Below are 27,721 nucleotides of genomic sequence, written 5' to 3' on the forward strand. Positions count from 1 at the left end.
CAGATGGATGGGGAAGGGGGAGGTCGACGATACACGACTCCATATATGGACGAGGTGAGACAGTTGGGGCGCCAGCTAACTCCCCGCTGGCGGCGAGATTGGCGGCGGGTTGTTATAGAGGGAAGCCGCGAGATAAAAGATGCATAAGAGCCCGGTGGTCCACTTGGCAGCGAGTATGGCACGGGTGCTGTACTGAATGGCTGAGCAGTGGGCCCGACATGCAGTACTTGGCACGGGCGCGCCTCACCTGCGATGGGTGACTGACCAGTGGTCCGGTGATATCAGCCACAGGACTGACGCGGGGGCACGTTGTTGCTTCGGTGTGGTTGGTCTTTGGTCCCACATGTCGGTGCCGCGATGTTGTGAGGGACGGTGACGGACTAGCGGGCCCCTCCCCCGGGACAGCGCGCGCCCTGGGTCTGCGGCGTGAAAGGTAAACCCCAACCCTTTTCGTAGGCGGTTGTCTTCTCTTTTGTTTTCTTCTTTTCTTGTCTTTTTCTATTTTCAAATTCAAGGATTCAAACTAAATTTAAATTCCTGTTTTGAACTTCAACCTTCCAAATATCCAATAAAATCCTAATATGAATAATACTTCTACGGTTTGAAATAGTATTATTTTTTTCTTTCCATTCTTTAATTCTTTTGCTCCCATATTCTCAGATCTCAAATTTCAATTTGAAGCTAGATTTGTTTTAAATATAAGTTTGAGTTTGATGCACAAACAAAGAAATTGTAGCATGATGCATAAGTTCACGTGTTTATTTGATATTTATCTAAAAAGGAAATATGTCTCAATAATAAGTCACATAATCAAAATGACTCTTTTATTATTTCTTAAATGACTAGAGTCCTAGAGACTATATTCCAGGCTTTACAGCCAAGTCCAATATTTGGCTTGGGAGATATTTAAGGAGTTGTTTGAGAATGGTCCCTTTTTTTATCTATTTGACAGGGAGATGGTAATATAAATCCATGCTTAAACCCAACTTTTTTTAAGAAAGGATTTGTTCGCTGTTCCTGATAGTCTTGCTAGATTTGTTCGCTGTTCCTTGGAAAACAGGGGAAGAACTCCCCAATCCCCATACGTGCCCCCGACGCCTGCGCAAGCCATCCGGATTAGACGTTGGCAACTCGGTGTATATTTGTGCCAAGAAGCTTAAGCTATGGGTTTGAAGCACCAAATAAATTAGGAGTACATAACAAGAGCTATTGAATATGGTTTTTCTACTATTTCTCTAAAATAAAGTTTTAAAAAAACTATTTTGGAGCTGTTGGACAGAGATGCTCAAATACATACCTAGACAGACTTTTGATTACCATTCTTCCTTTTCCGCTCGGCACCTCCCCATCTACGGATCTACCGAGCATCGAAGGCACACGATCCAAATATGCCTTCGGCGCCGCTCGTCGCGGCTGCCATCGGCACGCGCGTCAGCCTCCGCCCGAACCTCTCACTCCTCGCCGATCGTTGCGCTACACCTTGCGCCCTAGCCCGCGTGCACGCCGCCATGCTCGTCTCCGGCCGCCTCGCCGAGGACGCTTTCGCCGCGTCCCGGCTCCTGGACGCCTACGTCGCGCTCTCTCCGGATCCCGCTGCCGCCGCACTCGCGCTCCTCTCCTCCCTGCCCTGCGCGCCCAACTCCTTCATGTTCAACACCACGCTCCGCGTGCTCGCTTCCTCCCCGGACCCGGCCACCGCATTCCCCTTCTTCTCCCGCATCCACGGCACTGGAGCCCTCGTGCCCGGCCGGCACACATTCCCCTTCCTCCTGAAGGCCGCCGCGCGCCTTCCGCTCTCTCTCCCCGTCACCGAACAGCTCCACGCGCTCGCCGTCCGGCACGGGGTCCACCTCGATGCCTACGTCGCCAATGGCCTCGTTCGGGCCTACTCCGTGGCGGGCCTTCTCCGCCCCGCGCGCAGGGTGTTCGACGAGGTGCCCGAGCGGAACGCGGCCGTGTACACTACCATGGTCTCCGCGTACGCGCAGAACGGGAGGCACGAGGACGCGATGGCGGCGTTCGTCCAGATGGTCCGCGTGGGCTTCGAGCCCTGCGGCGCCGCGCTGGCCTCGGTGCTGTCTGCGTGCGCGCGGTCGCCGTCGGGCGGGCTCGAGATGGGCCGTCACGTGCACGACCTAATGGTGGCACGGGGCGTGGCAGTTGGTCCCATCCTCGGCACGGCGCTGGTCGACATGTACGTCAAAAATGGCGCCATTGAGGAGGCCTTGGCAGTGTTCGACGGGCTGCCAGAGCGGCGCGTGCCGGCTGCATGGAACCCTCTCATCTCGGGGCTGGCGAACCTCGGGCACGGTGAGCGTGCACTCGACTTTTTCAGACGGATGCAGCGGGAGGGTGTGCCACCGAATGCGACCACACTCGTCGGGGCACTCTCGGCGTGCTCCCACCCAGGGCTGCTGGACGAGGCCCGCCGGCTGTTCAGGTCCATGGAGAAGGACTTCGGGATCGTTCCAGGAATCCAGCACTACGGATGCATGGTGGACCTCCTTGGCCGTGCTGGCCTCTTATCGGAAGCGGAGGATATGATACGGGAGATGTCATGCAAGGCGGACACCGTGATATGGGGAGCACTCCTGACGGCCTGCAAGAACCACGGTGTCATTGAGATTGCGGAGCGGGCAGCGGTGGAGATGCTGAAACTAAATCCCAGTAACCATGGAGTGTATGTGGTACTGTCCAACTTGTATGCCGAGGCTGGTAGGTGGCAGGACGTGGACAAGCTGAGGAAGGTGATGAAGGGAGCGAGGCTCTCTAAAATCCCTGGGGCAAGCGCAGTTAATGGTGATGGGTCACTGGAGCAACCATAGTTATCGCCACCACAAGGAAATGTGCTGGTCTAGTTCCCCGTTGTGCTCATGAAAGTTTATGGCAATCCCCAGAAAAGATGATGCAGATAGGAGAATGATGGGTGGATCAAATGATCAATATTAGATATCTGACAAATGCTTAGACAAGTACAGAACATTGTAACACTTCTGAGAATGTGCATATCACCATCATTAGCCCAAATTAAGCATGATACCAGTACGTCATCACTCTACTTTGTTGCTAAAAAAAATCCTCCCAGAAATCAGACAAAGGGAGGTACTATACAGTTGAACCATCAACTCAGTTCTGTTCTCCGGCGAATTCGGTGTTTTGGTTACTAGCAAAGCAGGCTGTATGACGGCATGTCTTCGATGCGGATGACATCGTCCAGCATAAGCTCCCTCTCCAGCTGGGCTCGTGTCGACTTCAGCACCTCCTGGTAGTGGCACCACAAGCATGAGATCAGTAGAACATTTGCACTTTGAGTTGAAACATAGGATGAAATGTTCATATTCTCAGAACGTACATTGAAGTCCATGTAAGATGCATTCTTGTCCAGCCACTGCTTGTCCATCACAACAAATGCGACACAGTAGAGCAGATCAAATGCCCACTCATCCTCTGTGTCAAGGAAATCAAGAGCAAGTTGTTGGACACTGATGGCATTCTTTCACATGCCAGAGCAAAAAATAAAGAAAAAAAATCAACTATAACAGTCCTACCTGAGAGCATTTGGATAAAAATGGCTCGCACAAATGTTCTTGGCTTAGCTGTTGTTAACATTAACATCAAAGTTCAGAAAATCACATTTTGTAGTCATACCCAGGTGACATTGGAGAGTTCGGGTCAGTGCTTACTAGACTGGAGATCTAGCATCTGCATGATCATGAATGTAATATTTACACCAGCAACCGCAAATGGGTACTCCCATGTGGCTCTGTTACCGCACTGTTTATTTAGAAGTCTCTGAAACGATGCCTGCGGAAGTAAAAATAAGATTGTTACTCACCAGCAAGACTACGGCACTTTCAAATAATGAAACAGCCAGTACATATTGCTTACGGAGAACGTCTTGGCAAAGAACAAAAGATTCTCCAGGGATATGAATCCTGCGCCTCTGTCACAAAAGAATCAAAGGTCACTTGATTTGGTACTAGAGCTGCATGCACTTCCAAAGGCACTCTGAGGAATTCTGGTTTGGATTGGTCATTGTGTACCTAAAGTCAGTTGATGGGTCTCTTCCTTGCCAGCCCATGTCCTTCCACTGCTCAGATATCAAACCTTCAAGTTCTTGATCAGGGTATGTTGCATGCCAAAGAGCTTTCAGGGCTTCCTGTGTCATTGTTAGTATATTTGCTGTATCAGGGTTCAGTTGATTGAGATAGCAAAATAAACAGAGACATAACTAACCATGTGGAAAAACTACTGCCAAGCTGAGAAGTCAGCAGTAAACATTTTGCAATATAAATATGTACTTGCTGATTTCTAATGTATGCATAATTTTTTCACAATTTAGTACTACATAATTATATTTTTACGTTGTACCACATAACTATCCGTGTATAGAAACTAATGCCAACTGATTATGCAGTACTAAACATTTTGCGTAACTTTTTAGTTCCTAATTGCCATCATATATCTATGATTCAATACCAAAAAACTATGTAGCCAAGTACATAGGCTGATTTAATGATCTCAGTTCTCAGAAGTAGAGTTGTTAAAGTATTCAAGCTGAAAGTGATGCATGCATATATAGAATCTTAAGTACCCATGCAAGTAGTTGTACTTGTACAGGAAAGCACAAGATTCACAGTGGCAAAGAAAGGGTAAGTACTTTGTTTTAAACCTTGAAAAACAATACAATTGTTTTTGGAGGAAGTTCTATGCAATTCAGTACTTCCCGCATTGTATTGAGAAGCGCAAGTGCAGAGCTAACCAATTGAATGAAACATTTAACATACTTATGGCAGAAATCTCACCTGGTGATCTCGTCTAGATGGATCAAAGTAAACCTTCATGCGATGCTTCAATCTCTGAAGCCTTTCTTCCTGCAAATTACCAACAATTCGGAATAGAATAACAAGTGGTTTCAGTCTCATTAAGCAACTTGCCTATTGAAGTCATTAGCTTTACTACTTTTAACCTAATATGTGATACACAATTAAGGATTTCCCGCCAATAAAAATCTTGGTGCATATGGAAAGACATTCTTCAGACAATTTTTTGAGCAGGACCACCTATTTTGCCATGTCTACCCTTCAGAGTTCAAATTGTACGTTGAAGTCACACAGGACCACCAAACACTCATTGGACTGTAAGAAACTAATAATAGCTTAAAGGAAAAGCCCTTGGAAATCCTTTTGAGTTGTCACTTGCCATCATAGAAACTCCTGCACAATAATTGTAACAATTAGCTGTTAGTCTGCTACCTGCACTGGTGTGAGGTTCATGCATATCCTTTCATATGTGCCTTTCCGCTTGATGCACACACACGAGAGGCCTCTCCCTATCCATCTCGGTGATCCACATGATGTTTCATCTGCACAGGGACAGTCACATTACATCTCATATATAATCAGTGACATGAAACGTGTGTTTCTCGTAATATCAAATGCAAAACCAGCTGTACATATTGTCACTAACTTGAAATCATCTATATATATGTGTGCTGTACTAAAAGTAAAAACCAAAAATAAAGTGAGCTTGAGACAAGATGAGGAATATCAGAACTTGCAATTTTGGCCCACAGTGCTAGCTGCCCTAGCATCCCAGAGCCAAAAGTTCCTCAAGGCCAGGGATTTCAGAGCTATTTGACACTGCACACCCCTTTATAGGCTATCTTAAGTGCTAGTTTAGACTCTTAGGCTATCTCCAACAAATTACTCATCTCTATACTCATATTCAAACTTCACTCTGCGAACACTATAGTGTAGAAAGTACAAAACAGTGTTTTTAGGTAAACTTTGGGTAGACTGCTGCAGACGGCCTTAGTATTGTACTGGAATGGATCTATCATAATAGGATGATGAAGGCAGAACAAGTATATTTTCTGAATCCTACCCCTGACATGAGGTTACATGACATGTTCTCACCAACCACTGTTTTTCATTGGCCAACAAATCTGCCCAGTGGATCTACCAGCTCCCAGATTTCCTACCAAATCGGATGCCTCCCCACCGGTGAGAGACGCGTGAGCCCAGCAAAGCCATGTCCAGAAGGCAAAGCGACTGCTGGCTTGTCTTGCTGTTGAGCCGATGGTTCAGAATTATTTTCTCGAAATAGTGGATTAGTGGTTGCGTGGCTTGGTCGGTCATGTGTATCTTTGAGTTGAGGCAGAAAGGCGCCAAAATGAGCAGGGAAAGGAAGAGGACGGGACGGCAACGGATGAATCTTGCATTTCTGGATTTCCTGGAGCACAATTGAAAATGCTAAAAGTCTAAAAAAGAACGGAAACAATACCAGTGTTCGCTACAATACAAATTGTTAAAAAAAGGAGGAAAAATACAAGCAAGACTGACACCGAACGGTACGAGTTTTTTTTAATATTCTCATGCGATCAACGCTGTCTCTCAGTCTGCCAAACATGGAGAAATACGCAATACCCTACACTTCCATGGAGAAACACGGATGAACTAATGGCCGCCAAAAACTTCAAACAAATCTCATTTTTTTGCCTCCAGAATATGCTTCAGCCTCTGGAAAACGGAAAAGGAGAAAGGACAAGAACAATGATGAGTGCCTCTCTAGGTTTATCCCGTTTCTCCTAGGCGGTTAAAATGGTGCCAAAAGCGACGCAAGTACAGGATTGAGGAGAGAGGCACATGCGGTGCTGACTTTTTTTCGCATGCAAAATCGCATCGTCCTGCTACCATTTAGGTGACATCAATACGCCGCAAAAATGACATTGCCCCAAAAGAACGCCACAAGAGCGCAGCAGCAAAAGACGTGAAAAAGAAAGAAAGAAAAGAAAAGGACGACGACCGGCTCCTGCAAGGATTAGAACAGCTCCTGAAACTGAAAAGAGTGTGCAAGAAAAGAAGTGATGGACTCTGAGGAACACAGGAATATCATTGACAGCTCGTCAGCACGGCGACAGGCCCACAGCAGAGGAGAGAATATTCGCCCGCTTCAAGAACACACCAAGACGATAACAAACAGCGGTAAAAGTAAGTAAAGATTCCATGAATGCAGGAAAGCTGCCAGATGAATTACGCGAACGGGAGGAGGAGGAGGAGGAGGAACTAACTGCAGGCATCGCGCATTGCGAAGGGGGGACGAATCGCAAGGGAGAGGGGTTAGTCAGGAGAGACGACGTACTGACCGGAAGATCCAGGCAGCGAGGAGCCGCCGCCGGCGCCGATGGCGCACCGCGGCAGCGACGTCCTGACGGCCAGACATCCGTGGTGGTGCTCGGGGTCCCTCTCCCCCGCAGGCGCTGGAGCTGCCGCCGCTGCCGCTGCCGCAGCCTCCATTCTCTCGCGCTGCTGCACGTAACTCAGCGCCGCCCACACCTCCGCGCGCAGCTGGGCGGACGCGTTCTTCTCGCGGCGCAGAGAGAGATGCGAGCAGCGCGCGAGAATAATGCGGAGGAGAAGCAGGAGAGGAGGGGAAGGTGATGGACGGAACCGGGGCGGCGTCGGTCGGGCGGTGGCGGTCGTCGCGTGGTTGGGTGGCGCTGTTCCGGGGAGGAGCACGTCGCGTTGCGGCTTGTCGCCACGCTCCGGTGGCACAAGGGCTCCAATTTAAATGCCCACATTATATTTTTTAAAAATATATATAAGTTTTTTTATCGGGATTCCGTCTCTGACAGCGACTGTACGTCTCTCCCTAGCTTTATCTCACGTAAGATTAAGATTATAGTTACTTTTTTTTAATTTACTTGTGTTTAGGTTCTGATGGCGGGACCAGGTTTCCTGTGTCCACCGGATTGGATCGTACGATTTGAATGTTTACTTGATTGTTCTTCCATTTCTAGTTTACAGGGATAGTTTGGAGTGCAGGAATTTTATAAAGATTATAGGGCCCTTTTGGAATGTAGGAATTTTATAGGAATGGTATAGTAATTTTACAGAAATTAGTTTAAAACATAGAAAAAACGTAGGATTAAGGAATTTTTCCTTTGTTCCAAAGAAAGCCTAATTTAACGTTTAGAGATAGTTTGCAATGCAAGAATTTACTAGTTTAGTTTCGTAGAGAAAACATAGAGAGATAAAAAGAATCCCACATTTCAAATAAGGCTTTAGTGGTTACACTGGACTAAAGTTTAGTTTGTCACATTGAATATTTGAATGATAATTAATAATATTAAATATTCTTTATGTATTAATGATAATTAAGAATATTAAATATTCTTTCTTTATTACTATTTCTTTATAGCACTAGTTTCGTGCGTCACGTACGGACCATCTCCTTTGTAAGTTTCGTGCACCACGTACGTAACGTGCGAGGCACGTAAGTCTATTCCTCTCATCCACTTCTCGCCTAAGACTGTCTCTAGCGAGTACCATAAAATAGCAGACACGAAACTGTAGATGACACTGTTTATAGAGTAAAGTTTGAAATAGAGCATTGACATATGTGATGAGATAGGAGATCTGCCGAAGATAGCCATTATAGGCTGTTACCACAAACGGGTTGTGAGGAGCCACCCAAGCCCAAAATAACAGGACGCAACGCAATGCTCCTAAAGGACGTACGAGGTGTGTAGGCTTGTTTCTCTCCCCCCTAATTTCGTGCTCTAGAGGTGGAACCAGTTTCGTGCTTTGGTTTGTGTCACATTGAATGTTTGGATGATAATTAAGTTTAGTTTGTGTAGGCTTGTTTCTCTCCCCCACCAGTTTAGGATGCAGCGCAACGCTCCTAAAGCATGACGCACGAAACTGTTGCTTTAGAGGTGCAACAGTTTTGTGTGTCGTGCGTCCGTACGTCACGTACGAAGTGTGTAGGCTTGTTTCTCTCTCCCGCTAGTTTCGTGTGTTGTGCAAGTGCGTAAGTCTGTTTCTCTCTCCCGTTTCTCGCCTAACAATAAGCTGTTATACTACAGATGGGTCGTGAGGAACTACCCAAGCCTAATACGAAATGACATAACACAATGCTCATATATAGTATCACATCGCTAGCCGAGGAAGGATAATTCTTCCATCTCTACTTTATAGGGATAGTTTGGAGTGCAGGAATTTTATAAAGATTAATTTATCGTTTATAGATAGTTTGGAATGCAAGAATTTACTAGTTTAGTTTCGTAGAGAAAATATAGAGAGATAAAAAGAATCCTACATTTCAAATAAGGCTTTAGAGGTATTTGGTTCCACCGGAAGTTTAATTTATGTCACATTAAATATTTGAATGATAATTAAGAATATTAAATAGTCTAATCTTTCTTTATTACTACCTCTTTAAAGCATAGTTTCGTGCATCATGTACGAACCTTGTACTCCGTACTTCTGTTCCTCTCCTCCATCAGTTTGATGCGTCGTGCACCACATACGAAACACATGTAACGTGCGAAGCATGTAAGGGGGTGTTTGGCAGAGCTCATACAACTTCACTCCCAGCAAGAATCACTCTCACACAGCCAAACGACAAAAAAGTAAAGTACTTCATAGTGGAAGTGGAGTGAATCTAATCACCATTTTATACTATAGATTGGGAGCCAAGAAAACATTCTTCCCGCTGCTCCGAACCTGCTCCCTGAAAGGGAAATGTGCCCTTGGGCCATTTCTAAGTATTTTGGTGATTGAGTGCCAACACAAGTGCTTAAATGTGAATCTATGCCCATGGATGAACAAAGTGCAAATCAAGAGTAAAGGTATGTTTCTAAGCCTTAGTACATTGGTTTTGTGTACTAATATACTTGTCTAAGTGTTAGAAACAGAAAGAAGAAGAAAAGAAAAGAGGTGGAAAAGGCTTGGCTGTGTACAGCCAAGACTCAGCTCTGTCTGGCACACCGGACTGTCTGGTGGTGCACCGGACAGTGTCCGGTGCGCCAGGCTGGCTCGAGCAAACTGGCCGCTCTCGGGAATTCACCAGCGACGTACGGCTAAAATTCACCGGACTGTCCGGTGTGCACTGGACTGTCCGGTGAGCCAACGGTCGGCAGGGCCAACGGTCGGCCGCGGAATCTGCGCGCGACACGTGGCCAAGCCAACGGCTAGAAGGGGGCACCGGACTGTCCGGTGTGCACCGGACATGTCCGGTGCACCAACGGCTCCCAGATCTGCAACGGTCGGCTGTGCCATTTTAGGAAGGAGATCGGGCACCGGACAGTGTCCGGTGTGCACCGGACTGTCCGGTGCGCCCGATGACAGAAGGCAAGATCAGCCTTCCAGAATTGCTCTCAACGGCTCCTAGCTGCCTTGGGGCTATAAAAGGGACCCCTAGGCGCATGGAGGATAACACCAAGCAACCTTAGAGCATTCTTGATCATCCACACTCAGTCTTTGCGCATTCGTTTGTCATTCTCAGTGATTCGAGCTCCGTTCTAGTGAGAACTTTGAGATAGTCTTTTGAGCTCGACTCTTGGCCGTGTGTGTGCGCATTTTGCTGTGGATTTGTGTGTGTTGCTTCCCTTCCTTACTCCGTGATTCTTTGTGAACATCAAAAGTGTAAGGGCGAGAGGCTCCAAGTTGTGGAGATTCCTCGCGAACGGGATAAGAAAAGAAAAGTATAACACTGTGGTATTCAAGTTGATCATTGGATCACTTGAGAGGAGTTGAGTGCAACTCTCGTCCGTTGGGACGCCACAACGTGGAGTAGGCAAGTTTTGTACTTGGCCGAACCACGGGATAAATCACTGTGTCTTCTCTGTGTTGAATTCTTTGTGATTATCGTATTGTGCAAGACCTTCTCTCTAGCCACTTGGCATCAACTGTGCTAACGTTTAACCAAGTTTTGTGGCTTAAGTTTTTAAGTTTCACAGGATCACCTATTCACCCCCCTCTAGGTGCTCTCACTCCCTACTCTCCAACCCCTCAGAAATCACTTCACACACTATTTGCCAAACAATTTTTGCCACATATATTCACTTCTACTAGAGAATCATTTGGAATCACTCTGTCAAAAAATCAGCTCTCAGAGTTAGAGAATCAAGGAGCGAAGCTCTACCAAACGAGCCCTAAGTCTGTTCCTCTCCCCCGCTTCTCGCCTAAGACTGTCTCCAACGGGTAGTATAAAATAGGAGACACAGAACTATAGTTGTCACTGTTTACATATTGAAGTTTGAAATATGAGATGAGATAGGAGATCCGCTGAAGATAGCCATCATAGGCCGTTACCACAAATGGGTCGTGAGGAGCCACCCAAGCCCAAAATGACAGGACTCAGCGTAACGCTATAGTCTAATCTCTACTTCTTTAAAGCACCAATTTCGTGCATCGTGCGTCCGTGCGTCAAGTACAAAGTGTGTAGGCTTATTTCTCTCCCCCGCCAGTTTCGCACGTTTTGCATGCGCGTAAGTCTGTTTCTCTCCCCCTTTCTCGCCCAACGATAAGTTGTTACACCACAGATGGGCCGTGCCCGAGCTTAACACGACATGACATAACACAATGCTCATATATAGTACAACATCACTTGCTGAAGAAGGATAAACAATCGAAAGGGCTATAAAAAAGGATCAGACTGTTCAACTCATACTTTCTCAAGTTTTTTTTCTAAGATAAGATATAATATATGTTGTTATCAGTTTAATATCTAATATATGTACTATATGTTATTAAGCTTAATTAAGACTATATTTAACACTTCTAATTGATATTTAAACATCTGTAACTACACTTTAGTCACGAACACCCCTTATACATTTGCATTATTGTTTTCATAAATTCTCAAAGTAACGAAATAATCATGTAATTGAAATAAAATTAAAATGAAGTGTCCATAAAAATATTTTAAAAGTACCCACCACCGTTCTTATGAAAAAAATAACAGCATATACTCTACACTTGTTAATTATATTTGAATTCCATCAGTCCTAAATTGTAAGATCTTTAAACATATATGGTTTTTCCAGGTTGAGATATTCTTATGAACAAGAATTTATTAGTGGGAGGTATATATATATATATATATATATATATATATATATATATATATATATATATATATATATATATATATATATATATATATGGTTTTTTATGCAGAATATAAATGCAGAAACAAAATTGATATGAATTTAAACATGTAGTAGATTACATTTAGATTTAAATTTAAACTAACATGAAAAATAAATACGTAGTGGGGACTGGGGATAATGGCAGTTTATCGACTAGCACATGCATTCTCACACCTGAGTTCTTTCTAACCAGCTTGCGATGTTAGAGATGTGAACATTGGGCTAGAGTCGTGGAGCTACCCTAACCTTTCGGTGTGAACTTGAACTTGGGGTTGACCTTAACAGGAGCCCTTGCCTCGTGCCCTCGAGGTATAAGCAGAGCTCTTGTTAGACACGAGTATTTCGCCGGTAAGAGGAGAACTTCTCCATCACCTTCTATATTGGCTACTGCCAGTTCCACCGTGTATTCAGTTCACTTATTCTATTACAAGGGTTTATATTTATACCCCTTTTTGAACCCATGCTTCTGCTGCAAGAAAGGATTACTAATAAACCTCTTAACGGGTCCACATCTTGTTGTAGTACTTGGTATTGGGTTTCGGCACCTGACTGCTCCTTCGAACCTGAACGCCTACATCCGGCTCCTCCTCACCCATAGATAGCTTAGCCCCAGTAGTGGTGTTGTTGACATCCTCCCCCCTTGAGACACAGCTTGTCCCCAAGCTGGAGCACCTAGAAATTGTTGACGCAAGGCTTGCTCATCCTCCCAAGTTGTGAGAGCTTCTGGCCATCCCGACCAACGAACCAACACCTGAGATATCACCTTACCCCCTTTCTGGAATAGCCTTGAGTCCATCACCTGCTCTGGTATCTATAACCCAGTGTCAAAATCTTGCAACACAGGATATACTGGAAGTCGAATGCCAATCACTGGTTTGAGTTGAGAAACATGAAAACTGGGTGAATAGCTCTGCCAGATGGTAAAGCTAATTCATAGGCCACATGATTCACTTGCTTAATCACCTCAAAGGGACCAAAGAACCTGAAAGCCAGCTTGCGACTAGAACGGGCAGAAACTAAAGTCTAACAAAATGGCTGTAACTTCAAGAAGACCCGATGACCCACCTTGAATGTTCTTTCCATACGACCCTTATCAGCCTGCTTTTTCATACGATCCTGGGCCCTTTGTAGATGCATCTTCACTTGTTGTAGCATATGTTGGCGGCTAGACAACAAGTCTTGTAACTCTGGTACTAAGCATTGCTCTCCTGAAACCAACCCAAACTGAGAAGGGGCATGACCATATAAGACTTCAAAAGGAGAATTTCCTAGAGCCGTATGATAATAGGTATTATACCAAAATTCAGTAAGGGATAACCAAGAAGACCATTGTCTAGGACAGGACTGCACAAAACATCTCAGATAAGCTTCTAAACACTGATTCACTCGCTTTGTCTGTCCATCAGATTGAGAATGATAGGCACTACTCATACAAAGTTGTGTACCAGCCAACTTAAACAATTCTTGCCAGAGTTTGCTAGTAAATATGGGATCCCTGTCTGATATAATGGAAGAGGGCAAACCATGCAATTTGAACACCTCATTCAAATAGAGCTTGGCAACCGTGAGTGCTGTGAAGGGATGAGCCAGAGGCAAGAAGTGAGCATATTTGGAAAACTTATCGACCACCACCATGATGCAATTGTATTTATGTGACACAGGTAATCCAGAGATGAAATGCATGCTCACTACCTTCCAGGCCTAGTCAGGAATAGGCAATGGTAATAGCAACCTAGGGTATTTGCCCCTCTCAGGTTTAGCTTGCTGACAAACCAAGCATGTACTCACAAAGTCCTTGATTTATCTCTTCATTCCTGTCCAGCTGAACAAAGATTTGATACGACAATAGGTCATGGGGAAACCAGAATGACCACCTACAGGGATATCATGGAGAGCACCCATTACTTTAGTTTACACTTGCTGATTAGCACCCAACCACACTCTACCTTTATGTTTAATCACTCCACCCACTAAGGTAAAAGCCTCCATCGGCTCTCCAGTTGCCAAGGCACTCAAAATTTTCTGGGCTAAAACATCATCTTTATACCCTTCAGTAACTTCTAATAACCATGTTCGAACTGCAGAGGATGCAAACACCACGTTAAGCTGCATTGCTGAATCATCCTGACCAAAATCACTCCTCCTTGACAGAGCATTAGCTACCCGATTTTCCACCCCTTTTTTGTACAGAATTCGAAATTGCAACCCCATGAGCTTGGTCAAAGCTTTCTGTTGCCAGGGTGTGGATACTCTTTGATCGTCAAGGTGAGTCAAGCTTTGTTGGTCAGTTTTTATCAGAAATTCCCCATGTTGCAGGTAGGGTCTCCAATGATCTACAACAAATAGAATTGCTAGATACTCCTTCTCATAGGTTGACAACCCCAAATTTTTAGGTCCCAAAGCTTTGCTGATGTAAGCAATGGGGTGTCCCTCCTACTGTAAGACAGCTCCAATTCCACTGCCACTAGCATCAGTCTCAATAACAAAAGTCTTGGCAAAGTCAGGCAGAGCCAAAACTGTTGCCTGTACCAGAGCTGTCTTAAGTGCATCAAAGACCTGTTGTGTATTACTGTTCCACACAAACAACTGACCTTTTCTCTTCAAATTGGTAAGAGGTTTGCTAATCATCCCAAATCCAACCACAAACCTTCTATAGTACCCAGCCATTCCAAAAAAACTCCTCACATCCTTCACACATTGAGGAATAGGCCAGCTCTGAAAAACTTTCACCTTTTTAGGGTCAGTAGCTACCTCTGCAGCACTTATAATGTGGCACAGAAATTTCAGCTTGTCTTGGGCAAATCTGCACTTGGACATCTATAGCTTAAGTTGTTTTTCCTTAAGCAACTCAAACACCTGCTCCAAATGCTGAATATGTGCAGTCAGATTAGGACTGTAAACCAACACATCATCCAAGAAAACTACCACGCATTTCCTGAGTAAAGGTGCCAAAATATGATTCATGAAATCCTGAAATGTTGCTGGTGCCCCTGTGAGACCAAAAGGCATTACCCTATACTCGTAATGACCTTGATGTGTTTGGAAAGTAGTTTTTGAGAGCACCTAGAGGGGGGGGGGTGAATAGGTGATCCTGTAAAATCAAATAGTAAATAACCACAAACTTGATTATTAAGGTGTTAGTTAAATCAAGTGGCTATGGATCATGCTCGTGCGAACAAAACAATCACAAGAAGCAACACACGAGACACGCGATTTTTATCCCGTGGTTCGGCCAAGTGACACTTGCCTACTTCCACGTTGTGGCGTCCCAATGGACGAGGGTTGCACTCAACCCCTTTCAAGCGATCCAATGATCAACTTGAATACCACGTCTTACTTCCTTATAGTCTTTCTCCCGTTTGCGAGGAATCTCCACAAGTTGGAGCCTCTCGCCCTTACAATAGAGATCACAAAGAAGGCACAGGAGTAAGGTTAGGACAACAACACACACAAGACTCAAATACGCAGCACAACCACGCACACAAGTGACGACTTGAGCTCAAAGGACAACACAGGGAGTTCACAACTTGAATGGAGCTCAAATCACTAACACAACGAAGCAAATGCATGGGAGCGGAGTCTGGATGCCTTAGTATGCTTAGAGAATGCTTGGTGTAGTGCTCCATGCGCCTAGGGGTCCCTTTTATAGCCCCAAGGCAGCTAGGAGCCGTTGGAGATCAATTTGGAAGATCATTCTTGCCTTTTGTCGAGTGGTGCACCAGACAGTCCGGTGCATCACCAGACAGCCACTGTAGCAGTCTGGTGCGCGATCTCCTTCCAAATCAGGCGCATCCGACCATTGCTCCTCGGGGCTGGTTGGCGCACCGGACAGTCCGGTGCACCCAGCCGACCGTTGGAGCAAGCCACGTGTCACACGCTGATCGCGCGGACGACCGTTGGCACTGATGTAGTTGGCTCACCGGACAGTCCGGTGCACCACCGGACAGTCCGGTGAATTTTAACCATACGCCTCTGTCGTTTTCCCGAGAGTAGCCGGTTCACCGTCGGCCAGCCTGGCGCACCGGACACTGTCCGGTGCACCATCGGACAGTCTAGTGTGCCAGGCCCGAGCGGATGTTGGCTGCTCATAGCCAATCCTTTTCCAAATTCGTTTCTCTTTTCTCTGCAATGTTTCTAGCACTTGGACAAACATGTTAGTGCTTAAAGACAATTTACTGAGTCTAGAAACGTACTTTGTCTTTGATTTGCACTTCTTGTTTACTTAGCACATAGGGGTTCAAAACATTTTTGTTGGGCATCTAATCACCAAAACAATTATAGAAATGGTCCAAGGGCACATTTCCCTTTCAATCTCCCCCTTTTTGGTGATTTATGCCAACACATCAAAAAGCAACAAGAGGAGTGCAATATCAATTCAAATTGAAGACCAAATACTTTTAACTTAGAATTTGGCATATTCGGATTACTCTTTGCCACCACTTGGTTTGTTTTTGCAAATCAAATTCATTTTCCTATCTCTAAGTCAAACACGCTTGTTTGGGCACATAGAGAGATATTCCAAGAGTAAAATTGATCAAGTGCCAGAAAACTCCCCGTTTTCCCATAATCAAAATTCTCCCACATAAAAGACCAAATTTTGCAATATAAGGGTTTTAGGCAGATCGCAAAATCGCAAATTCTTACTCTATTATTTTCAAAGTTCGCAAGTGGTTGGTTGATCCATTTGCTTTGGCCTTAATTTCTCCCCCTTTGGCATTAAGCACCAAAACGGAATCATTTTTGGCCCTTTAACCCCATTACCTCACCAAAAGTGTCAATTAAGAGCAAAAAGGCAATGAGAGCATAAGTATGAACTTGGAATTAAATACACTAATACCGGAATGCAGTGGAAGTCTTTGCGTCGTTCAAGTTCAGTTTCCCTTTCAATGTACCTTTGAGACTACATCAAGTGTACTTAAACAAACATGTTAGTCGCAAAGGGTCAAGTTGTAGCACATCTCCCCCTAATTATGTGCACCATTTGCAGATGGACTTGTGAGGTCTGGAGAGGACTTGTACAACTTGAGCACCATAAATATACAATGAATGATGTAAATGCTCAAAGTAACATGATCAAAGACATAGAACACATGTATGCTATAGATCAATCCAAGTTACGCGAATCTAAGACATTTAGCTCACTACACAACCTGCAAAATGTTTTCTCATCCAACGGCTTGGTGAAATATCGGCTAGCTGGTTCTCAGTGCTTATATGATAAATATTGATATCTCCTTTTTGCTGGTGGTCCCCCAGGAAGTGATGACTGATGTCTATGTGCTTAGTGCGGCTGTGTTCAACAGGATTATCCGCCAAGCGGATTGCACTCTCATTGTCACATAGGAGTGGGACTTTGCTCAGATTGTAGCCAAAGTCCCGGAGGGTTTGCCTCATCCAAAGTAGTTGCACGCAACACTGTCCTGCGGCAACATACTCGGCCTCAGCGGTGGATAGGGCAACGAATGTCTGTTTCTTGGAACTCCAGGACACCAGGGACCTTCCTAGAAATTGGCACGTCCCTGATGTACTCTTCCTATCAACCTTGCACCCGGCATAATCGGAGTCTGCGTATCCAATTAAGTCAAAGGTAGACCCCTTTGGATACCAGATCCTGAAGCACGACGTAGTAACTAAATATCGAAGAATTCGCTTAACGGCCACAAGGTGACATTCCTTGGGGTCGGATTGATATCTAGCACACATGCATACACTAAGCATAATGTCCGGTCTACTAGCACAAAGATAAAGTAATGAACCTATCATGGACCGGTATGCCTTTTGATCAACAGACTTACCTCCTTTGTTGAGGTCGACATGCCCGTCGGTTCCCATCGGTGTCTTCACGGGCTTGGCATCCTTCATCCCAAACCTCTTCAAAAGATCCTGAGTGTACTTCGTATGGGAGATGAAGGTGTCGTCTTTGAGTTGCTTCACTTGGAACCCAAGGAAGTAGGTCAACTCACCCATCATCGACATTTCGAACTTTTGTGTCATCACCCTGCTGAACTCCTCACAAGACTTTTGATTAGTAGAACCAAATATTATGTCATCAACATAAATTTGGCAAACAAAGAGATCACCATTGCATGTCTTTGTGAAAAGAGTAGGATCGACATTCCCAACCTTGAAAGCATTCGAAATAAGGAAATCTCTAAGGCATTCATACCATGCTCTTGGGGCTTGCTTAAGTCCATAGAGCACCTTAGAGAGCTTATATACATGGTCGGGATACCTGTCATCCTCAAAGCAGGGGGTTGTTCCACGTATACCTCCTCCTTAATTGGCCCGTTGAGGAAAGCGCTCTTTACGTCCATTTGAAATAGCCTAAAGGAATGGTGAGCAGCATAGGCTAATAATATTCGAATTGACTCTAGCCTAGCCACAGGAGCAAAAGTCTCCTCAAAATCCAAACCTGCGACGGGCATAACCTTTTGCCACAAGTCGAGCCTTGTTTCTCGTCACCACTCCGTGCTCGTCTTGCTTTTTGCGGAACACCCACTTGGTTCCCACAACGTTTTGCTTTGGACGTGGCATCAGGCTCTAGACTTCATTCTTTTTGAAGTTGTTGAGCTCTTCCTGCATGGCCAACACCCAGTCCGGATCTTGCAAGGCCTCTTCTACCCTGAAAGGCTCAATAGAAGAGACAAATGAGTAATGCTCACAAAAGTTAGCTAGTCGTGAGCGAGTAGTTACTCCCTTGCTGACGTCACCCATAATCTGATCGATTGGGTGATGGTCTTTGGATCATTGCTTGGACTTGAGTTGGGGGGGCTGTGGTGCTTCTTCCTCCATCACTTGATCTTCTTGTGCTCCCCTTGATCCTTCCCTTCTTCTTGAGGTACTTGTACATCGTCTTGAGTTGGGGGATGCACCATTGTAGAGGAAGATGGTTGATCTTGTTCATGTAGTTCCTATGGTCGAACATCGCCTATCACCATCGTGCGCATTGCGGCCGTCGGAACTTCATCCTCATCTATGTAATCAAGATCAACTTGCTCTCTTAGAGAGCCATTAGTCTCATCAAATACAATGTCACTAGAGACCAACTAATCTTGATGATTTGTTGAAGACCCTATACGCCTTTGTATTTGAGTCATACCCTAGTAAAAACCCTTCTACTTCCTTGGGAGCAAATTTAGAATGTCTACCTTTCTTCACCAGAATGTAGCATTTGCTCCCAAATACACGAAAGTAAGAGACATTGGGTTTGTTACCGGTAAGGAGTTCGTAGGAGGTCTTCTTGAGGAGGCGATGCAGATAGAGCCGGTTTATGGCGTGGCAGGCTGTGTTCATAGCTTCCGACCAAAACCGCTCGGGTGTCTTGAATTCTCCAAGCATCGTTCTCGCCATGTCGATAAGCATCCTGTTCTTCCTCTCTACCACACCGTTTTGCTGTGGTGTGTAGGGAGTGAAGAACTCGTGCTTGATTCCTTCCTCCTCAAGAAACTCTTCAACTTGTAGATTCTTGAACTCGGACCCATTGTCGCTTCTTATCTTTTTCACTTTAAGCTCAAACTCATTTTGAGCTCTCCTTAAGAAGCGCTTTAGGGTCCCTTAGGTTTCTGACTTATCCTGTAGAAAGAACACCCAAGTGAAGCGGGAAAAATCATCAACAATTACAAGACCATAGTTACTTCCCCCGATGCTTAGATAGGCAATGGGTCCGAAAAGATCCATGTGAAGGAGCTCCAGTGGTCTTGATGTTGTCATCACATTCTTGCCGTGATGTGTGCTTCCCACCTGTTTCCCTGCCTGACATGCTGCACAGGGTCTGTCTTTCTCAAAACAGACATCGGTTAGTCCTACCACATGATCTCCCTTTAGAAGCTTATGAAGGTTCTTCATCCCAACATGTGCTAGACGGCGATGCCACAACCAGCCCATATTAGTCTTAGCTATTAAGCATGCATCTAGACCGGCATTCTCTTTCGAAAAGTCAACTAAATAGAGCTTGCCGTCTAATACACCCTTAAATGCTAATGAACCATCACTCCTTCTAAAGACAGATGCATCAGCATTTGTAAACAAACAATTGTAACCCATGTGACACAATTGACTTACAGACAGAAGGTTGTACCCAAGCGACTCTACTAGAAATACATTGGATATTGAGTGCTCGTTAGTGATGGCTATCTTGCCCAAGCCTTTGACCTTGCCTTGGTTCCCATCTCCAAAGATGATCGTATCCTAGGAATCCTTGTTCTTGACGTAGGAGGTGAACATCTTCTTCTCCCCCGTCATGTGGTTTGTGCATCCGCTGTCAATAATCCAGCTAGAGCCCCCGAATGCATAAACCTGCAAGGAATTTAAGCTTGGGTTTTAGGTACCCAACTCTTGTTGGGTCCTACAAGGTTAGTCACAATAACTTTTGGAACCCAAATACAAGTCTTGTCTCCCTTGCATTTGGATCCCAACTTCTTAGCAACTACTTTTGTGTTCTTACATGAAAGTACAAATGAAGTATTGCAAGCATGATAAATGGTAGAAGGTTCATTGCACATTCTCCTAGGCGCATGAGACACAACATGATTTCTCCTAAGCCTACTTCTACCATGAACAAAGGTGGAGCTAGAGGCAAACATAGTATGTGAGTCATTATAAGCAGTATGAACATAACTCTTATTATAATGAGAACGGCTAGCAATTTTCCTATTATAAATAAAAGCATGGTTCCTTTGAGGACTACTCGCCATAGGGGCCTTCCCTTTCTCCTTGTTGAGAACGGGAGTCCTTTGGCTTGTTAAGTTCTTGGTTTCCTTTCGAAAACCAAGTCCATCCTTAATTGAAGGGTGTCTACCAACAGTGTAGGCATCCCTAGCAAATTTCAATTTATCAAAATCAACCTTGCAAGTCTTAAGTTGAGCATTAAGACTTGTCACCTCATTATTTAATTTAGTAATAGAAGCAAGATGTTCATCACAGGCATCAACATCAAAATCCTTACATCTATTACAAATAACAACATGCTCTACACATGAATTAGTTTTGTTAACATCCTCTAGCTTAGCATTTAATTCATCATTTAAATTCTTTAAACTAGAGACAGATTCATGGCAAGCAGACAACTCAGAGGATATCATTTCATTTCTTTTAATTTCTAAAGCAAGGGATTTTTTAACACTAATAAACTTGTCATGTTCCTCATATAAAATATCCTCTTGCTTTTCTAGCAGTCTATCCTTTTCATTGAGAGCATCGATTAATTCATTTATTTTCTCTACCTTAGCTCTATCCAAACCTTTAAACAACTTAGAGTAATCTACTTCATCATCAGAAGATTCCTCATCACTAGAAGAAGAGTACTTAGGAGTATCTCTAATACGTACCTTCTTATCCTTAGCCATAAGACATGTATGATGCTCATTGGGGAAGAGTGAAGACTTGTCGAAGGCCGAGGCAGCCAATCCTTCATCATCGGAGTCGGATGAAGAGCAGTCAGAATCCCATTCCTTTCCAAGGTGCGCCTCGCCCTTGGCCTTCCTGTAATTCTTCTTCTCTTTCTTCCCACACCTTTCTTGTTCCTGGTCATTATCATTATCGAGGCATTGAGCTATGAAATGACCAGTCTTACCGCATTTGAAATAGGATCGCTTTCCCCTTGTTTTGTTCTTGTTGGGGTACTCCTTGCGTCCTTTTAGCGCGGTCTTGAAGCGCTTGATGATGAGTGCCATCTCATCTTCATTGAGCCCGGCAGCCTCCACTTGTGCCACCTTGCTTGGTAGCGCCTCCCTGCTGTTGGTTGCTTTGAGAGCAACGGGCTGTGGCTTGTAGATGGGTAGTGGACCGTTTAGTGCGTCGTCTACGTATCGAGCTTCTTTCACCATCATACGACCGATTACAAAATTTTCGAGTATTTCATCGGGCGTCATCTTGGTGTACCTGGGATTTTCACGAATAAGATTCACAAGATGGGAGTCAATAACTGTAAATGACCTGAACATGAGTCGGACGACGTCATGATCTGTCCATCTTGTGCTTCCATAGCTTTGGATCTTGTTGACCAGGGTCTTGAGCCTGTTGTAGGTTTGTGTTGGCTCTTCTCCCCTGATCATGGCGAATCTCCCCAGCTCGCCTTCCACCAGTTCCATCTTGGTGATCATTGTAGCATCATTTCCCTCATGAGATATCTTGAGGGTGTCCCAGATTTGCTTAGCGTTGTCCAAGCCACTCACTTTATTATATTCATCCCTGCAAAGTGAAGCTAGCAAGACAGTAGTAGCTTGGGCATTCTTATGAATTTGTTCATTAATGATCATAGGATTATCCGTACTATCAAAATGCATCCCATTTTCCACAATTTCCGAGATGCTAGGATGGAGAGAAAATAGATGACTACGCATTTTATGGCTCCAATAAAGTAATCCTCTCCATCAAAGTGTGGGGGTTTTCCAAGAGGAATAGAAAGTAAATGGGCATTCGAATTATACGGAATACGGGAATAATCAAAGGAATAGTTTTGATTGACCATCTTTTTCTTTGACGAGGAGTCGTCGTCGTCGTCCCTTGGTGAAGAGGAAGATGCATCGCTGTCATAGTAGATGATCTTCTTGATGCGCCTCTTCTTCTTCCTGTCCCTTTTCTTGTGACTTGAGCCGGAGTCGGTAGGCTTGTCGTTTCTTGGCTTGTTGAGGAGGAACTCCTTTTCCTTGTCGTTAATCACCATCCCCTTACCCTTAGGATCCATCTCTTCGGGTGGTTAGTCCCTTAAATGAAGAGTACAACTCTGATACCAATTGAGAGCACATAGAGGGGGGGGGGGGGGGTGAATAGGTGATCCTATAAAATCAAACACTAAATAGCCACAGACTTGATTATTAAGGTGTTAGTTAAATCAAGTGGCTATGGAATATGCTCGTGCGAACAAAACAATCACAAGAAGCAACACATGAGACACGCAATTTTTATCCCATGGTTCGGCCAAGTAACACTTGCCTACTTCCATGTTGTGGCGTCCCAATGGACGAGGGTTGCACTCAACCCATTTCAAGCGATCCAATGATCAACTTGAATACCACAGCTTACTTCCTTATAGTCTTTCTCCCGTTTGCGAGGAATCTCCACAAGTTGGAGCCTCTCGCCCTTACAATAGAGATCACAAAGAAGGCACAAGAGTAAGGTTAGGAGAGCAACACACACAAGACTCAAATACGCAGCACAACCACGCACACAAGTGACGACTTGAGCTCAAAGGACAACACAGGGAGTTCATAACTTTAATGGAGCTCAAATCACTAACACAATGAAGCAAATGCATGGGAGCGGAGTCTGGATGCCTTAGTATGCTTAGAGAATGCTTGGTGTAGTGCTCCATGCGCCTAAGGGTCCCTTTTATAGCCCCAAGGCAGCTAGGAGCCGTTGGAGACCAATTTGGAAGGCCATTCTTGCCTTATGTCGAGTGGTGCACCTGACAGCCACTGTAGCAGTCTGGTGCGCGATCTCCTTCCAAATTAGGCGCATCCGACCGTTGCTCCTCGGGGCTGGTTGGCGCACCAGACACTGTCCGGTGCACCCAGCCGACCGTTGGAGCGAGCCACGTGTCGCGCGCTGATCACGCGGACGACCTTTGGCGCTGGCGCAGTTGGCTCACCGGATAGTCCAGTGCACCACTGGACAGTCCGGTGAATTTTATCCGTACGCCTCTGTCGTTTTCCTGAGAGCAGCCGGTTCACCGTCGGCCAGCCTGGCGCACTGGACAGTCCGGTGTGCCAGGCCCGAGCTGATGTTGGCTGCTCAGAGCCAATCCTTTTCCAAATTCGTTTCTCTTTTCTCTGCAATGTTTCTAGCACTTGGACAAACATGTTAGTACTTAAAGACAATTTACTGAGTCTATAAACGTACTTTGTCTTTGATTTGCACTTCTTGTTTACTTAGCACATAGGGGTTCAAAACATTTTTGTTGGGCATCTAATCACCAAAACAATTATAGAAATGGCCTAAGGGCACATTTCCCTTTCAGTTTTATACTCATCACCCTCTTTAATTCTAATTTGGTGGTACCCAGCTCTATGATCCAACTTAGTAAAGACAGTAGCCCCACACAACTTATATGTGATTTCATCAAATATGGACATTGGGTACCTGTTCTTTACAGCAGAGGCATTCAGGCGCCTATAATCCACACACAACCGCCATTCTCCATCTTTTTTCTTTACTAAAAGAATAGGTGACGCAAAAGGACTAGAGCTATGTTGAATAACTCAATTCTCCAACATCTCCTTAACTTGTCTTTCAATCTCATTTTTCTGCTGGGGCATGTACCTGTATGGTCTAAGTCTGAAAGCAGAAATACCAGGTAACAAAGGTATGGCATGATCAAACGCCCTCTTGGGTGGTAAACCTTGAGGAGTAGCAAACAACTCTTGATGCTTGTTTACCAACTTGGCTATACTGTCAGGCATCTGCTGACCCTCCTTTTTAGTGGTAATTCTCAACTCCAACATTTGTTCCACTGCTTCTTGCCTGACTAGACCCCTTAGTTGTGCTTTCGACAACTGATTACATGTTTTCAGGTTGGGGATTACACCCTGCAGATGGATATCTTTTCCTTTATACACAAATTTCATCCACTTCTCAGCCCAGTGTATGGATATGGGGCTGTGGCTCTCAAGCCAATCCATGCCTAATATTAGATCATAACCATCAAGAGACAGCAACTTGAAGTCAGTCTGAAACATCACCCCACCACAGTACCATTGATAGTCTAGTATAAACTGTTTGCTCATCAAATACCTACCATCAGTCACCTTTACCCTTAGGGGTGTCTGCAAGAGCTGCATCCCTTTTACCACTCCAGCCAAGTGTTCACTCATGAAACTAGCTGAACTGCCTGAATCAACCAGGACCAAAACTTGCTGGCAATGTATAGATGCCCATAATCTAATTGTTCTATTGCTCTCACTTCCACTGACAGCAGCAACAGAGATAGCCAGAACTCCCTCTTCAGTTGATGCCTTAGTCTGTTCCTCAATCTCCTCTTTCTCATCCTCATTCACCTCATCATTGACAGCTATCGCCCACATTTCTTCGACCAAATGCAAGGGAACACTGCTGGAACAACTGTGGTTGTAGCCCCACTTCTCTCCACATTTAAATCATAAACCCTTAGCTCTTCTATAGGATTTTAATGCAGCAAGTTTATTTTCTTCTGCCTTATGTCCATTAGCTGTTGTCTTACGATGTTCCCCATATGGTGTAAACCCACGACTTACAGGGACTGCTACTGAATTTACTCCCACCAAATTAGGTTTTCCCGGTGGCTTTGAATACCCACTCATCTCCACCCTTCTATTTTCCCTCTTTCCAGTGTGCATCAACACATCCTCTTGCAACATGGCTAGAGAACAGGCAGTGTCCAAATCAACTGGACGTTGAATCACCACAACTGACTTAATTTCATCCTTTAGGCCATCCACAAACCGAGCAATAATCATAGCTGGGGTTAACTGTCCTTCATGTGCTAGCAACTGATGCATTAAAATGTCAAACTACTCAATATACTCTGCTACAGTATTGTTTTGGTAAATATGATAAAACTGTCGAATGAGCATGCTGTGCTGATCTCTACCAAACCGATTGTTCAAATGCAAACAAAATTCCTCCCAATTCATGCTTCTAATATGATGTTCCATAGATTGCAGCCAAAATACTGCTGGGCCCTCGAAGTACATTATTGCAAATCTAATCCACATATCTCTAGCCACAGCGTAGAAATCAAAATAAATCTCACATCTATGTTTCCACAGTTTTGGGTTAGAACCATCAAAGGTGGGAAAACTCATATTAGGCAGCAATGATCCCGATCCCTGAGACCAATTACCCACTGATTGGTTTAGCACCGATCTCCAATTGCAAGGTGTCTGGGGGTTTCTGTGATTCGTACCTCCGAATGACGAGAACAGGCGCTGTCCTTCCATGTTCGCCCCAGGCTTCTGATGGGAATGTCCCGCTGGATGTAGGGAGCCTTGGGCTGACGAAATCTCAACAGATGGAATCTCCTGCAGCACCGCTCCCCCAGCCCTCCTTGCTCCTCCACAGCCGGTTGGTTGATCAGCGACCTCTTGCCGAGATACTCCACCTGACCTGAATATCCTTCAACGCCCCCGCAATCAGGTTCATCTTCGCTTCCACCTCCGGCTTCCACTTCTGAATTTCTCCTTGCTCAGCAATCACACCCTTCATCGTCCACTCCATACTTGCAATCGAGCTCTGCACCAACTCCATACGCCTGTGAGTCTCTTGATTCCCTTCCTCAATCATCGCCAGTAACTGAGCCATCGGATCATCCGCTCGCGTCGGCGCCATCTCTCTGTTCTTCGTCTGGAACCTGGTCCGGTACTCGTGGGAACCTCGTCCGGTACTCGTTGGGAGGATCCAGGTTAGCTCCGAATACCAACTGTTAGACACGAGTATTTCACCGGTAAGAGGAGAACTTCTCCCTCACCTTCTGTATTTGGCTACTGCCAGTTCCACCGTGTATTCAGTTCATCCTTATTCTATTACAAGGGTTTATATGTATACCCCTTTTTGAACCCATGCTTCTGCTGCAAGAAAGGATTACTAATAAACCTCTTAACGGGTCCACATCTTGCTGTAGTACTTGGTATTGGGTTTCGGTACCCGACTGCTCCTTCGAAACTGAACGCCTGCATCCAGCTCCTCCTCACCCATAGACAGTTTAGCCCCAGTGGTGTTGTTGACAGCTCTGCTGGCTCGCTTCTTCTCTGTTCATCTTCCTTACGACGACATATCATCTTCTCCCTTTGTTTGATGGCAGCCGCCTCTGTGACAAAAAAAAACTTCTTCGTCGAAGCTATGGGGTTGTCTCTGATGATGGTGTCAGCTCGACCTTAGGCTTCAGACGATTGCTCTGTGTGGAGATTGGCAACATATGGTTTCCACCTGGTTGTAGTGTTCGACTTTTGGTGAACGACTCCTTTTTTTTACCATTGATGTGGAGATGGGTTTGTCTAGCCCTAATATATCAATGCTTGCATTGGTAGTTCTCAAATGACCATTGCAAGCATTAGCGGCGTCTTCGTGTCGAGCTCCATGTTGAGTACCATAAAATCCACCTACCAGATAGCAGACTAATTGGTCTGCCAGCTGCAAACATATGGAGGCTAGTTTTAGATAACCAAACTTACAAAAGAAAAAAAAAAGAGACTGAGGAAATGATTTCATCGGTTCTCTTTCCGTGATGGAGTCAAAGCAGCAGTGTGTCCATGTACTGTGGCATTCACATGAGCCTGCGCAAGCAAAGAGGGGGACAAACATTACTGCCTGCGGCTACGACACGAACACGACAGTAGTGTTGCTGATTACTGGCTGGCTGTCTGCGCTACATAAACGAGACAAAATAATGGTCTCGCGCATGCCTGACTGCCTGCTTGAGGCCACAACAACTTAGCGGCTGCCGGCTAGCTAGCGCGGCCATAGGCATAGCAATGCTGATGCATGCATCGATCGGAACCGATTCCTCTGGCCGTTGCGTGCGCGTAGGCGTCCAATAGCCGCGCATGCGTGGTGAAACTTTGGCTTGGCCGACATGAGTGCCCGCCCAGACTGCAGGCTGCAGCACTAGCAACCGATCCGTGCTCGACGTACAAGTACAACAGGTACATCTGGTCGTCAGCACCAAGCAGGCACAGTTTGCTCATAATAGTGGTCATATATATATATATGATAATGTGACCATCTCAAAAAGGTACTCCAATTTTAGAACATTGATTAGTCAAACTACTCCAAGTTTTGATAAGAGTTTTTTTATTAAAAAAAGCTATTGAT

General features: G+C 45.0%; 2 protein-coding genes across 5 annotated transcripts; one reads left to right on the forward strand and one right to left on the reverse strand.

Moving 5' to 3' along the window:
- The first annotated feature begins 1,332 nt into the window (after positions 1–1,332).
- Positions 1,333–3,516, forward strand: LOC103652919 (pentatricopeptide repeat-containing protein At5g06540). The gene has a single exon (XM_008679912.2). It carries the CDS (start codon positions 1,389–1,391, stop codon positions 2,823–2,825), a length of 1,437 nt encoding a protein of 478 aa, XP_008678134.1. The 5' UTR covers positions 1,333–1,388; the 3' UTR covers positions 2,826–3,516.
- On the reverse strand, positions 2,928–7,568 carry LOC100217198 (ELMO/CED-12 family protein). 4 transcript variants are annotated; one of them, XM_008678488.4, is made up of 9 exons: positions 7,148–7,568; positions 5,256–5,365; positions 4,806–4,874; positions 4,044–4,159; positions 3,889–3,943; positions 3,684–3,804; positions 3,549–3,596; positions 3,353–3,447; positions 2,928–3,262 (listed from the first exon to the last, which is right to left on the reverse strand). In XM_008678488.4, the coding sequence occupies exons 1-9, from the start codon at positions 7,296–7,298 to the stop codon at positions 3,164–3,166; spliced, it is 864 nt and encodes a 287-aa protein (XP_008676710.1). In that variant the 5' UTR covers positions 7,299–7,568; the 3' UTR covers positions 2,928–3,163. The 4 variants fall into 4 exon arrangements, with proteins under 4 accessions (XP_008676710.1, XP_008676709.1, XP_008676711.1 ...); XM_008678487.4 differs by lacking the exon at positions 7,148–7,568 and adding an exon at positions 5,984–6,420; XM_008678489.4 differs by lacking the exon at positions 7,148–7,568 and adding an exon at positions 5,557–6,419.
- Positions 7,569–27,721: the final 20,153 nt, after the last annotated feature.

Source organism: Zea mays, chromosome 4, assembly GCF_902167145.1.
Source record: "Zea mays cultivar B73 chromosome 4, Zm-B73-REFERENCE-NAM-5.0, whole genome shotgun sequence".
Classification (NCBI taxonomy): domain Eukaryota; kingdom Viridiplantae; phylum Streptophyta; class Magnoliopsida; order Poales; family Poaceae; genus Zea; species Zea mays.

Excerpts from the sequence above, each read along its gene's own strand:
- LOC103652919 (XM_008679912.2), top strand. The coding sequence starts at position 1,389 with ATGCCTTCGGCGCCGCTCGTCGCGGCTGCCATCGGCACGCGCGTCAGC.
- LOC100217198 (XM_008678487.4), bottom strand. The coding sequence starts at position 6,140 with ATGACCGACCAAGCCACGCAACCACTAATCCACTATTTCGAGAAAATA. Across the intron at positions 4,160-4,805 it reads CATCTAGACGAGATCACCAG|GAAGCCCTGAAAGCTCTTTG; the intron begins GTGAGATTTCTG and ends ACAATGACACAG. Across the intron at positions 3,944-4,043 it reads GACCCATCAACTGACTTTAG|AGGCGCAGGATTCATATCCC; the intron begins GTACACAATGAC and ends CTTTTGTGACAG.